Below are 14546 nucleotides of genomic sequence, written 5' to 3'. Positions count from 1 at the left end.
ACACTCTCTGAATAGTCATGATGGAATGTAAGATGACTACGTTTAAATACTGATATATGTATATATATATTGCATTTGTTTTCAATAATGACAATCTCAAAAGTTTACGGAAAGTAAAAACTGATTATTAGGGAAATGATTGGCAGAGGAAATCACATATTTTGGGGAATGTATTGACCTACAATCTACATTCATTTCGTATTTGAATTAGAGGGGGAAGGGGATTAAATAAGAAGTATGCACTCTATCCACACTTCTGGGGCCTTTATATGTACATTCGTCACTTGTAACCCACTCCAGATCCGACAACAATATTTCAGGTAGATACATGTACATGTAGTTGCAGTGCATTGTTTCAAAACATCCTGCAAAACTTGAATCATGTGACCTAGAAAAATAAGTGGATGCATTCTCAATCGATTTGATTGTTATATCAACACGACTTTGAAATTATAAATAATTTCAACTTTAAAAAACTTTCAGGGTCTATATACCTTTACATGCGATCCTCGGCCGAGCTGTTGTCTATGGACATGATATCCATGCCCATACCTCAACATTTACCAATATGGGAACACGGGCTCTCGGCGTTTTAAACATTTATAAATAAAAAAGTATCTTCCTGTAAGCAAACTCTCGTGAATAGATATTTCAAACGTCAAGAGCCTGTTGCTAGGAAGTACTTTCAGTTCGCAATCCACATGGTCTAACTTCATATGTTGTGTTAAATGTAAACTGGTTTTAAAAAGGCATTCTTAAATGAATTACAACGTGCAGGATTTTTGTAAAAAGCATAGGACTAAAATTGTACAATTTCACCATAAAATACAAGCTTTAATTTTTATACGGCAAAAGATGAGTCAAAGATGAAATTAAGTCTGAGTTTATCCAGTATACTGTTGTCTTGTATTCCAATCAATATTGGTAGATGGAAAATTTATTCGTTTTAATCTTTCGTTTCTTTTATATACAACTCTCCTCCCCTCGTGGGGTGGATAATTACAGCGAAATATTTATGTAAAAGTTCGTTGAAACACCATCGAGAATGTCGGTAAAATGGGTAGGGAGAACTGGACTGTTTAGTTTACGGACCGGGTAGTTTGGCATTTGGCAACGATAAAAATACCTATAACTTTCGTTAAGGGCTATAATTTACGTCCCAACCCGGTTGACTTTGGTTCGGTTATAATTTTGGTTCCGGGCATATACTTATCCTTTAAAACATTTCAAATATGAAATGTGTAAAACAGTTCTTATGGATTTGTGGGGTTCTTTTTCATCAAGTTATACAATAATTAAAGATTAAATGAATAGGGGTCTGTCATTAGAGCCGGATTTATACGTATATTTCTGAGTTTATTCGTCTTTTATTATGAAGGTTATCTTGTTTTGAATTTGGAATGTGGAAGGTGTGAATCTTTGATTAAGTAGTAAATACATCTAAAATACCGAGTAAACTCATCAATAAATTGTAAACATAATAACATTAGTTTTACGGGAGGAAAAATTAGAGGCGATCACTTCATTGCTTGTTTGTAACAACTGGGGAACAGAATGTCACTGAAAATCAAGCATCGGCCTCTACATCGGAAACCTCTCTTATCAATCCATCAGAGGCAGGCCCAGAGAGTGGAGGACCCCGTATGTCACCGGGGATATTAATGATTTCCCCCCCAAAACTTTAAAAACGATGAATAATCAACGACAATCTCATTAAAGTTAGATCGTATGATCCGCTCATCTACTATCGTTACATACATAGATCCTATGATCCGCTCATCGACTCAGATCTACTCACTTACATGTACATGTATGTGTAGCGATAGTAGATGAGCGGATTATATGATCTGATTTTAATTAGATTTTAATCAACATATAATTTAAATTTCTGAATTTTACGTTTGATTCATTGCATACAACGCTCAACATTTCGATTTACCTACACAAGAAAAATCATCACACTTGATTTATAAATTTTACATAAACATTTATACAGGCAACATTCAGAATTCACCAGCTTGCATATTAGACTCGCCTAAAATTAGCCCCGCCCCTTACCCGAGGAAAACTGAGCGGCTGAAAATCCCAGTAGCAGATAGTATGCAACCATTTATAGACATGCAGAATGAACATAAGGGTATATGTATTCTATAAAAATTTCATGGTATTGTAAATGACTATGATGGACCAGAAAAGCAATTATTAATAAGGCTCCTGACGCAATCTAAATTAAACAGCTAGAGTAACATCAACTTATATTTTCAGAACAGAAAGTAAATAAAACTTTAAGATAAGTTAGAATACAGGGGGGTGGGGGTGGTGTGATATTTTTAAACCTATACAGAAGTTACATTTTGATACCAGTATTTGTAATTGTTTCAGGCTTTTTCTCTGAACTTGATTTTGTCAGTTCTCAAATTGATATATCATGTATATAATCAAGTAGATGTAACTTAATATTCTCATGCCAGTTCTGTCAGTTATAACGTGATTAGGATTTTTATATCTCAATGAATTAATGCACTGTGTGAACTTTGTCATCATCTGATGTCTGTACATTACATGTTGTAAACAGTGTGTGTTTATTTCATGTACTGAATCACTTTCACTTCTCCTGATAGACCTAACCCTACCCACAACCTCCCCTCACTGTCCACACTCAGTCCAAGAGGATTATCTAGTCCACAATTGTCCACACATCTCAGGAACTGTCCGTTCTGATCCAGGATGTGTAGACAGGCATTGTTGTAATCTGTGACAATGATCTGACTCATGGAGTCTGTCACTATATGTTTAGGATAAAATGACTTCTTCCTCCTGGCTGGGGTACCGTCGTATCGGAATCGGACTCTTCCTGACTTGTCTACCACACCCACTGCCTTAGCATTACCATGAGAGGCCACGGTGTCTCCATTGTTGTTCTCCACCACATACAGTGAGTATTCCCCTCCTTTATAGATTGGTTCTCCATCTTCATCTCTATCTATTTCCTGCTTCACTGTGTGTCCCTGATAACGGGCAATTTTATGTTGGCTAAAATCAGTAGTATACATACTGACCAGGATGTCCCCTGACTTAGTACAGCATAGTCTGCCTGGATGCCAGCCCTGTGGTGTGGTTATCAGTGTTTCTGTTCTCCCGTGTCTGACAATGTTCACAGTTCTATTGTTAGCATCACTGTATACCAGTTCTCCCTGTCTGGTCACTGTGATGTCATTAGGCCAGTCTAGACATGTGGTGGTGACAGTGTCCCGTACAGACCCGTGTATGTCAACACGTCTTATGATTTTATCTTTACCACTAACCCAGACCTCATCCACTCCCACACAGGCAACATGGAATAGAGGATTAACTCCAGTAGGAATGGTTGTAATTGATTTGGCTTGCTCTAACAGTTTTTGTAAAGATAAATAGTAGACTTCCTCTGTCAGACTGGACAGTGTTTTCTGTGTCAGGCAAGTCTTGTATTCTCCTAATTCCAGGCTGAGTTCTCTCCCTTGGACTGTGTTGGTTTTGAGTGATGGCAGTTTGACATCAATATCAGTAGGCATGTTCCTGTATTCCTCGAGTTTAGATTTGTAGTTGGTGACTTCAAACACTTTTTTGGATTTCAAAATTTCTTTATTTCGTTGAACTGTTTGGATCATGTCTGGAATACAATTATTTATTTTGGATTGATGGGATTTTAGAGCAGCCAGGTGATTTTCTTTCATGGATTTAATCAAAGACCCAAGTGTATTGAAAATGGTGTCTACTTCTTGGTGCCAGAGTTTTCTATGTTTTTCTTTTTCTTTGTCCAGTTCATCACATTCGGCCATTGTTGTGGAGATTTTGCTTTCTGTTTCTTCGTTTTTCTTCTTGTACTGTGGAATAATGCGGGATTCAATTTCTTTGGTTTCCTCTTCAAGTTCCTTTTCCTTGTCATTAAAATTTTCCGGCATATCCTTGACTTTGTGTCCATTATGTGGGCCAAGCATACATTTCAGGCAAACCGGAACATCACATTGTTGGCAGTGGGCCTCACATCTCTGGTTGGAGTGAAATTCACACTCGGGAAAAGGCACCTTTCTGTCTTTGAAAGGAACGATGTCATGTGGTAGGGAGTCAAGCTTGTCCACGTGTTTACTAACGCATTCCACACACAAACTGACTTGACAATTGTTACAGAATTTTCGGGTTGGCTTGGCACAGAGGTCACAGGTGATGATCTCCTGTGCTTGGTTGGTGGGCGTGGCCATTGTATGTCTCTGTTGGAAAAATGAAATATTTGTATATAGAATTAAGTTACAATTAAATATTTTTAAAAGAAATGATCGATATATGATGATTGTGCCAATGACAGTTTTTTTTTTTATCATTTATTGCTACAAACATGCTACATAAAAAAAGAAAATTAAACGTCGTGCACCCGAACCGCCGTCACCGAACTCTCGGCGCCAAACTCCCGAACCGTCCTATTCTAAGTCCCGAACCGTTGCGCCCCCGAAACGCCGCGTACCCATCTAGATCTATTTAAATTACCATTTTATGTTAAAAACCTTCAATCAAGGATAAGGAGTCACACACACCCGGAGTGTGAATATAATGTGTATAGATCTTATATACATTACTCCCTTCCTACCATTGGAAAATGTGGCATATCTGGTTTTTCTCTCTTCCCGTAATTTATTGCGATCTCGATTTAAATTATTTACCCGATTTTAGTACATGTGATGGTTATTGTATATTTCTTTCAGTGCATCTTGATTTTTTTTTTAACGAAGGGCGGAGACGAGTTCTGCTTCGCACTCGTCTCTGCCCTTCGTCCAAATAAATCAAGATACATCGAAATAAATGTTCAATAACTTACTTGTATCATGAACAATTAGAAATATACTATCTGTCATGTGACCAGTGATTATCAGTGGCAGATTTAACACCCCCCTCCCCTAAAATTTTCAAATTTAAGGTAAATTGTGGTCTCTTGTCAATGTAAACGATAAAAGAATTTCTTTCGCTCTCGGAGGAATAAATGACAAAATCTTTTGATTTACTGAATTACTTTTGTTGGGAAACCTACATTTTTTTCAAAAACCCTTAAAATTTGCGTCATTTTATTAATTTCACCTTATTGAAAATGACAGAAAATAGTAAAAATTACAACATAAGAGACATATTTCAAGCCTTGTAAAATCCAGGAGCTTCGTCCCCCGAACCCCCACTAGGGCTTTGCCCTGGATCCACTGGGGACCTTAATGCTGCCTCCAGAGCCCATGCCTTATAAAAAGGTGCACCCCTTAACCGCAATTCTTGGATCCGCCCTTGTTTATTGCATGATTTTTTTTTAATTAACGCATTGAAAAGTAAAGTTTTTGTCAGGTGATCGCTTTGGGTATTTTCCTCTTTCTGCCATGCATGTTCATCGCGCACTTATCGCCCGATAGATGGTGAGAGCGGATGTGCAGTATGTGTCTGATCAGAGCACCTCAACTATGATCATTGGCGGCTTGCACGATATGGGTGCACAGTTTTTATTCAATGATGATCACACATTTCGCACAAACACGGCCGTGAGCCTAGATCTCGTGAATTCGGATTTCGCCATGTGTTGAAATTGTCAGTTGGTGTTCAGTAATGTATTTACACAGAACAGTTAAAAAAAATATGCAAATGATGGTTCCGCCCACTGGTGTATCTCCAGTTATTGTACACTTTTTTTTTTATAAAAGGAAAAACACAACAGCCATGATACAAGTAATCATTGTATCATGCATGGCTGTGGTGTTTTTTTCCTTTTATAAAAAGTGTGGATATACACCAGTTGGCAGAACCATCATTTGCATATTTTTTTTTAAAAACTGTCATGTGTAAATAAATTATTGAACACCACCTGACAATTTCAACACATGGTGTTCAAATTAGAATTCAATAGATATAGACTCGCGGTCGTGTCGATATCCATCTTATCATCTCCCAGTTAATTTCACGAAATGTGTGATCCTCACATGCTTGTGAGAAAATCCTCATGGTCATCATTGAATAAAAACCGTAAACCCAAATCGTGTAAATCGACAATGATCATAGTCACATTCTGCACATCCGCTCTCACCAACTATCGGGCGATAAGTGCGCGATGAGCATGCATGGCGGGAAGAGGAAAATTCCCAAGCGATCACCTGACAAAAATTTACTTTTCATTGGGGTAGTTAATAAAATCGCTAAAACGCATCAAAGATGCGTATGGCCGAGTTGCAGTTTGCGTATTTAATATAGTTTATAAGTATGAAGCTTTGAATGGCCGCAAAAGGTTTTTAATGTGATCTTGACTTTTGGACTTTGGATTTCAAAAGCAACATGAATCTTGAATGTCATCAGGATTTGAAGTCAGCAAGTATATGTATAACAGTTAGAGGCAAGCTCAAATCTACAGCATATAGTGAAAAACAGACCTTGACCTTTGACTTTAAAATAAATAGGAACCTTCCTCTTTTGGATGTGATCAAAATATGCAAGTCTGACAAACACGCACAAAGTATTATGAAAGTTAGAGACCAGACAAGCTCAAATCTATGACAAAGTTACCTTGACCTTTGACCTAAAAATAAATAGGAACGTTCCTCTTTTGGATGCGATCATGTTATGCAAGTTTGACAAAGATACTCCTAGTAGTATGAAAGTTAGAGAGCGGACAATCTCAAATCTATTGTATTTAGTGACAAAGTGACCTTGACCTTTGACCTCAAAATAAACAGGAACCTTCTTCGTTTGGATGTGACCATGTCATGCAAGATAGAGACCGGACAAGCTCAAATCTCTGACATTTAGTGACAAAAGTGACCTTGACCGTTTGACTTCAAAATGAATAGGAACCTTCCTCTTTTGGATGTGATCATGTTATGTAAGTTTCACAAAGATGCACCAAAAAGTCTGAAAGTTAGAGACCGGACAAGCTAATTGTGGACGCCGCCCGCTCGACTGGACGCCCATCCTTTGACAATTTAAAAGCCGAGATTTGCTTCGCAACTCGGCTAAAATGCATGCAATAACCACTGGTCACATGACATATTTTACATTTCTAATTGGTCATGTTACAAGTAAGTTATTGGATATTTATTTCGGTGTATCCTGATTTATTTGGACAAAGGGCGGAGACCTGTGCTTCGCACTCGACACCGCCCTTCGTCCAAATAAATCAAGATACACCGAAATAAATATACAATAACTATTGCATGTAGGTAACGCCCACTTATCAATAAATGTCATGTGCAAACGAACTCTGGCGGAAGTTTGTTGTCCATTCTAAAGCCGTGCAGCGGCGGTCCTACTAAAAAGAGTACGCTCTGTATGTTTTAGTATCTTAGAGTATATGTAATATTTAACCGCTGTTCGTAGTTTTTTTTTTTTTACTTTAGTTTAACCTAATAAATGTATATCTGGAATAGTTTGTGTTTGTTTTCATTATTTTAGGAATTATTTTGAATTTGAGTGGTACACATATAAAATAAAGAATTAAATTATGAAATTTTACCAGCGTACTCAAAAGTACTTTAACGTACTCTAGCGTATTCTGTTAAGTAGGACCTGTGCAGCGGACACCTCGGAGAAGTGAGACAGCTGTCTAATTCCTAACGCCATTTCTCAACAAAAAAGCAACGTTTGTTGTTTTATTCACATTTAAGGAGTCTAACCTTTGCGCATGCACAGACGTCACTCTAGAGTTACCCGGATCTTTCCAATCAAACGTACCCAGGCTGTGTGTACATCTGTGTTTTGTCCCATTTTACCTTAGCACATGTATATGAAATTATATTTTTGGAGTTTCGGGATTTTTTCTACTAAAAGAAAGGCTTTACATTATATTCTTTAGGGGGATGTATTTATCATTGATGTACGGATAATACATTTGTAAAGTGTTGTTAATCTAATTTTTATTTCTAGTACATTTCAAGTTAGATGACATGTACATGTATGTATATTCACTTTGTAGTTTAGTCACTACGAAGTTGTCACTTAGAATATAAACACAACGTGAAATACAGACTAACGAACGCCTGACTTACTATACAATGATTTCTCCAAATCATGTGATTTCTCCGCCGATCACCCGTATTTATAAGTCGTTAATGTGGATAGTCATGGTTAGATGTAAGCTTTTGAGATATCTAATGTATGTTCACGTATAAATTGTATTAAAATTCAAAAGTAGTCATCTCAAACGCTTACATATAGTGAAAATGGACTATTCAGAACGACTTTTAAGAAGGAATGCTACACCGGAGAAATTTGATATGGATGAAAAGTGGAGGATATGTGCAACAATATTTTAAAACTGAAAACTTTCATATTTACTCTATTTAGGTAGCAGGGGACAGTTTCGCATTATAGGCCCGGTCAACTTTTTCAAAAAATGGAAATACCCTATATTTGAAGCGATATTACATGTGTAAAAATGTATACAATAATTTTAGGATGCATGTCAAATGTAGCTGAGTGCTTAATAAAAATGTTGATATACAACATGTAGGTGTCACCATGATTCTTAGCATATAGATGGGTGCAAATACCAAACTAAGATACGTGGTCAGTTGCTGAAGAAATTCCGGTGAGAACATGCAGGGTCCAGCAAAAGGGCTGTAGCTGTGAGGGAAGGTGGATGGCCCCATATGAGAGGTAGATTTTTGAGAAGGGCAGATAGGGTTGTTGATTGTGCACAGTGTCTAAATCCCCATGTTTGGTACTGTGATGGTGTGGGGGTGGTGCGGATTAGCCCAAATGAGAGAAAATCAAAGCAAAAAAGGGGGAACCTGCTCAGAGCATGTTTTGTGCACCAGCACCAGTATTTATAGATTACATGTAATTTAGGGTCATAATTTATTAACTACACTAATATGAAATACAAGTATTGACATAAAAGGGAAATATGATTTTTCATTAGTCTGTCATAATGTGACTTTGGTGTATACCCCCTATCCACATGTTTCAAAACCAAAGATACTTTCCCCTGCCACCTTAGTCAAAAATGCATTGTTAGTAAAAACCAATCAAACCCTGGTGGACTCGAACCCGCGACCTACAGTTCAGCAGTCGACGTGCTAAGCTACTGAACTACTCAACTAGCTAATGATTTAAAATGAATAGACAAATATTGCTGATATCTATATTTCCATGCATGCTTGAAAAGGAAGTCAGCCATTATGATGATGTAGAGTACCTCCTTAAAAAGAAGATGATCGGCGAGGAAATCACATATTTTGGAGAAAGTATTGCTACCTATTTAACCTAACCTATTTAACCTAACAAACCAACACATACAATCAATCAATCATATATATATATACATGTAAGTTTACGAGAGAGAGAGAGAGAGAGAGAGAGAGAGAGAGAGAGAGAGAGATTACAATTGTTTAGAAAAATATAAACGATGAAAGAAGCAATAATTTTCTCCACTCTCAGAGAAATAAATGACAAAATCTTTTAATTTATTGAACGACTTTTATTGTCTATCTGACGTTTTTCATGCCGATTGTTAGACCGTTCTTGGCACACTGATTTTGACTACGGATAACTCCGTTTACCTAATCAAGATATAGGGCTCACGGCTAGTGTGACCGGTCGACAGGTGATACTTACTCCTCCTAGGCACCTGATCCCACATCTAGAATATCCAGGGATCCGTGTTTGCCAAACTCTCTGTTTTGTATTGCTTATAGGAGTTATGAGATTGGTCGCTGTTCGTTATCTTCACCTTTCAATGGGAGAACTTAATTGTTTTCCACAAATCCTTAAAATTTGAGTCATTTTATTAATTTCACCTTTTCAAAAGTGACAGAAAATAGTAAAAACGACTACATAGGAGACATATTTCAGGCCCTAAAAAATCTGTAAAAATCCGGAGCTTTCCGGGGCGTTCGCCCTCTGGGACCCACTAGGGCTTCGCGCTGGACCAACTGGGGACCTCAAGGCGGCCCCCAGATCGCCTGCCTCATACAGTTGCTCCAACTGCGATTCCTAGACCCGCCCCTGTTCTTAAGGTCATAAAATGTGCTTTCAATGACGATGAAATTCCCGTCACGCTGTTAGACCCTACACGGTCATTGATAATGGAAATGGGACACGGTTATTTAAGGTTCATACAAGATACACATTGCATTAGAACTATTCTATAAAGCACAAAGATAATATTGAACTCTTAAATCAACAAGTGCATAATAATATATCAACAGCAGATTATAATGTAACAAATATAGTCAATTGACTCTCTCTCTCTCTCTCTCTCTCTCTCTCTCTCTCTCTCTCTCTCTCTCTCTCATAAAATTAAAATGAAAGTTATAATATATAATATATGTACACTTAAATATATTCATATTCTTTTGTATCTACTTTTGTGCAAATGTATGTCGATTGAATGAAATAAAAAAAAAATAATGTAACAAATATTATATATGTAAAATTTCAGCTGTCAACGTGGACAACAACTACATTGTATAAAGTGACCAGCCTACAAGTGACCATCCGTTTACTCCCCGTGACAGTATGCTGACTTCCTGTAAGTCAATATGATGGACCATAACAACTAAATTAAATATGTAATGCAAATACATCGTTTGCCTGATTTTACTACCGAACCGTGGGGAAATAGAGTTATTGGTTTTATAATCTATATTCATTTCGTAATTGAATTCGAGGGATTATGTACACTCTATCTCCACAACTCAAAAAACTCTGTATATACAATCATCATGTAACCCACGCCAGATCCGACACAAACGTACAAAAGAACCCCAGGTTGGTCATTAAAATGCATTATTTCACAATATCGTACAAAACTTAAATCATGTGATGTGACCCAGAATGATAATTAGATACATTATCTATCGATATGATCAAATTAAAATAATATTAAGTTTAAACAACATCCATAATCTATATATACCTTTTACATCCGATCACCGCCGAGATCGCTGACGATGGACACGATGGACACGGAATCCATGGCCCCCACCCCGATATTCCCTGGCTGGGAAGTACTTTCGGTTTGGTGTTTATTCTTCCTGGTAGATTTGCCTTTACTACCAGTCACGTGATCTAAGTTCAAGTCACGTGGTTTGCGTTCATATATTGTGCACCGTGTATACTGATCTCAGTGCTGATATAATAATAATTAAAGAATAAGGTGGTCTTAAATGATTTAAATGTCTAATATCCCCCGCGCGTGTTGGGTTTTTGTGAACAGTTACACATGTCCTTCATATTGCATCTACAATTTCAAAATGCAGATTATTCATACAGGAACAGATAAGTCAAAAATGAAATCCAGATTGGGTTCATTATGTTGGTTTTCTTTGCAATCAATATTGACATTTGAATTTAGCTCAAAGGTTATTTGTTTGAATCTTAATGTAACCTCTGTAAATAAATTATCATTAATCATTTATTTGTCATTGTTGCATAAGTGTAAATGTGTTTTTATTTCTGCGCTCAAGTCTGACAGACAACGTGTGTGTGTGTTTATAACTGACCACTGGACTTCCCTATACTTGTTTAACCGGTTTCTAATACTCACTCACTTTCTCGATTTTACTAACCCAGGACCCGCACTCTCGGCGCTACCCTTGAAGGGAACAGACGTAAATAGCTACTTAGCATTGAGTTTTCATATTTCTTATTGAGGAAATATATGTACCTGTGTTTGGTAATTATTCAGGATAACGTTAACTATATGTAATTGTGATATTCATTGTCATGTTTAAACGTATTTCTAATTATTCATTTTATTTCAGGTTTTCACTTAATAGTTTTAATAAAACATATCCCTCAGACTGATGGTATTTGTCTCTCTGGTTGCATTAATTTTGTTTATACAATCCCCCCCCTCCCCCGTGGATACCTGGCTTCAAAGTGGATCATTGCACCGAAATTTCAAAACAACTCGTTACATAAGTCTGATTTCATAATCAAAAGCATCTATCACGCAAATCATTCGATATGAGTTTTTCAGATTTTTTCGGAATTATAAAAAGGGATATTTTATTTGCAAGGAAGAGATTTTATTTATTTTATTAAATTTTGCAATGATTGATGCATGATATAAATAATCTAATAAAACATGCATAAAAGACGCATATAAAAAAATATGAAAATTAAAAACATTATATTCCTTAATATTCCTATTTAAAAAAGCATGTCAATTACAAAACAAAAACAAAAGAGGATATGTCGGACAACTGTAATTCAGAGGATATATACATTGAAATGAAATGGCCAGAATATTCACATTTATTGCGAGTTTTCAAATTTGAACCAAGTCCAATGGGAATCATACAAAAACGTCGTAAAGAACATAGGGATCCGAAAACTACAGTCCATTGATGTAAAGTGCTTTCAAATTAAATTAAATGAAGTTATACAAGAAACTAATTTCATAATAGAAAGTGTATGCAATTTTAACGAGCAACAGTATGATCGCCCGCTATTTTACTGATTTCTAATTTTTTTTGATCGGGATCGGAACTTTTTATTTTTCTTCAAATCTAAACAAAATTAGAAACGCAATGAAACAAGAGGCCCGTGGGCCACATCGCTCACCCGAGTCACCTTGGCCCATATCTGAAGACTTTCCATATATATTTGATGTAAAACCTTAGTCCCTATTATGGCCCAAACTACCCTTTGCAAACTTGAATCTACACTATGTCAGAAAGCTTTCATGTAAATGTCAACTTCTTTGTCCCAATGGTTCTTGAGAAGAAGATTTTTAAAGCTTTTTCCTATATTTGTATGTAAAACGTTTACCCCCCCCACTTGTGGCCCCATCCTACCCCCCGGGGGCCATGATTTGAACAGACTTGAATCTACACTATGTCAGAAATTTTTCTTGTAAATATCAGCTTTTCTGGCTCAGTGGTTATTGAGAAAAAGAATTTAACTATATATTTGTATGTAATACTTTGATCCCCCTTGTGGCCCCATCCTACCCCCGGGGGCCATGATTTGAACAAATTAAATCTGCACTATGTCAGAAAGTTTTCATGTAAAAATCAGCTTTTCTGGCTCAGTGGTACTTGAGAAGAAGATTTTTCCTATATATTTGTGTGTAAAACTCTGATCCCCGATTTTGGCCCCATCCAATCCCCGGAGCCCATGATTTGAACAAACTTGAATCTGCACTATGTCAGAAAGTTTTCATGTAAAAATCAGCTTTTCTGGCTCAGTGGTACTTGAGAAGAAGATTTTTCCTATATATTTGTGTGTAAAACTCTGATCCCCGATTTTGGCCCCATCCAACCCCGGAGCCCATGATTTGAACAAACTTAAATCTGCATTATGTCAGGAAGCTTTCATGTAAATCTCAGCTTTTCTGGCTTAGTGGTTTTTGAGAAGAAGATTCTTAAAGTTTTTCCTTATATATTTGTGTGTAAAACTTCGATCCTCCCTTGGGGCCCCATCTTATCCCCGGGGGCCATGATTTGAACAAACTTGAATCTACACTATGTCAGAAAGTTTTCATGTAAAAATCAGCTTTTCTGGCTCAGTGGTTCTTAAGAAGAAGATTTTCCTATATATTTGTATGTAAAATTTTGATCCCCTATTGTGGCCCCATCCTACCCCCGGGGGCCATGATTTGAACAAACTTGAATCTGCAATATGTCAGGAAGCCTTCAGGTAAATATCAGCTCTTCTGGCCCAGTGGTTCTTGAGAAGAAGATTTTTAAATAACCCCACCCTATTTTTGCATTTTTGTGATTATCTCCCCTTTGAAAGGGACATGGCCCTTCATTTAAACAAACTTGAAAACCCTTCACCCAAGGATGCTTTTTGGCCATGTTTGGTTTAAATTGGCCTGGTGGTTTTGGAGAAGAAGTTGAAAATGGGAAAAGTTTAACAGACAGACGGACAGACAGACAGACGGACAGACGATGGACAGAAAGCGATCAGAAAAGCTCACTTGAGCCTTCAGCTCAGGTGAACTAAAAAGGGTTGTATCTCAAATATTTCTCTGATATATCTTTTTCCAAAGGATATGTTCCGTCAAAACTTAAATCGTAGATTCAAAACTTATAACCAAAGAAAAAAGAATTTTCAGTAGTATTTTAAAAATATAAAATATTTACATGATTCTTATTACATATCCATTGACATTATGCATCAAATCGAAGCGAAGTTTGGATTTTAAAATTTCTTATTTGCACCAAAACATTCTTAATCATACCGGAGAACTCATATAAAATAACAGAAAGCTTACAAGTATTACAATGTGATCGTAAAGAAACATGACTTTGAGCAACACAGACGGGGCGTGTACTCTGTTTGAATGCACTGTTTTATTGTACATTTCCGTGATAGAGTCATATAACATTATCCTCGGTTACTCGCATGTTCTTCTCATCGATTATCTCTATCCTCAAGAGGAGTGCACGTGGACTCAAAACCGTGGTTTGCGATGAGAAATTAATAATGATAATAAATTCTTTATTTAAACAGGATAGCAGAATTAGTATAAAATGACTGGTTTACATTGTGGTCCTGTATAAAACATATTCACAGACAGATAAATCAGAGGATAGAAA

General features: G+C 36.7%; 1 protein-coding gene across 1 annotated transcript; it reads right to left on the bottom strand.

Annotated features, from left to right (window-relative positions):
• Positions 1-1402: 1402 nt before the first annotated feature.
• LOC125654400 (uncharacterized) lies at positions 1403-11048 on the bottom strand. The gene is made up of 2 exons (XM_048884360.2): positions 10913-11048; positions 1403-4247 (listed from the first exon to the last, which is right to left on the bottom strand). Exon 2 carries the CDS (start codon positions 4236-4238, stop codon positions 2583-2585), a length of 1656 nt encoding a protein of 551 aa, XP_048740317.2. The 5' UTR covers positions 4239-4247; positions 10913-11048; the 3' UTR covers positions 1403-2582.
• Between the last annotated feature and the right edge of the window lie 3498 nt (positions 11049-14546).

Source organism: Ostrea edulis, chromosome 7 (assembly GCF_947568905.1).
Source record: "Ostrea edulis chromosome 7, xbOstEdul1.1, whole genome shotgun sequence".
NCBI lineage: Eukaryota > Metazoa > Mollusca > Bivalvia > Ostreida > Ostreidae > Ostrea > Ostrea edulis.
This window is presented reverse-complemented; position numbering and strand designations above follow the sequence as displayed.

Coding starts and splice junctions, on each gene's coding strand:
- LOC125654400 (XM_048884360.2), bottom strand. CDS start 4,238: ATGGCCACGCCCACCAACCAAGCACAGGAGATCATCACCTGTGACCTC.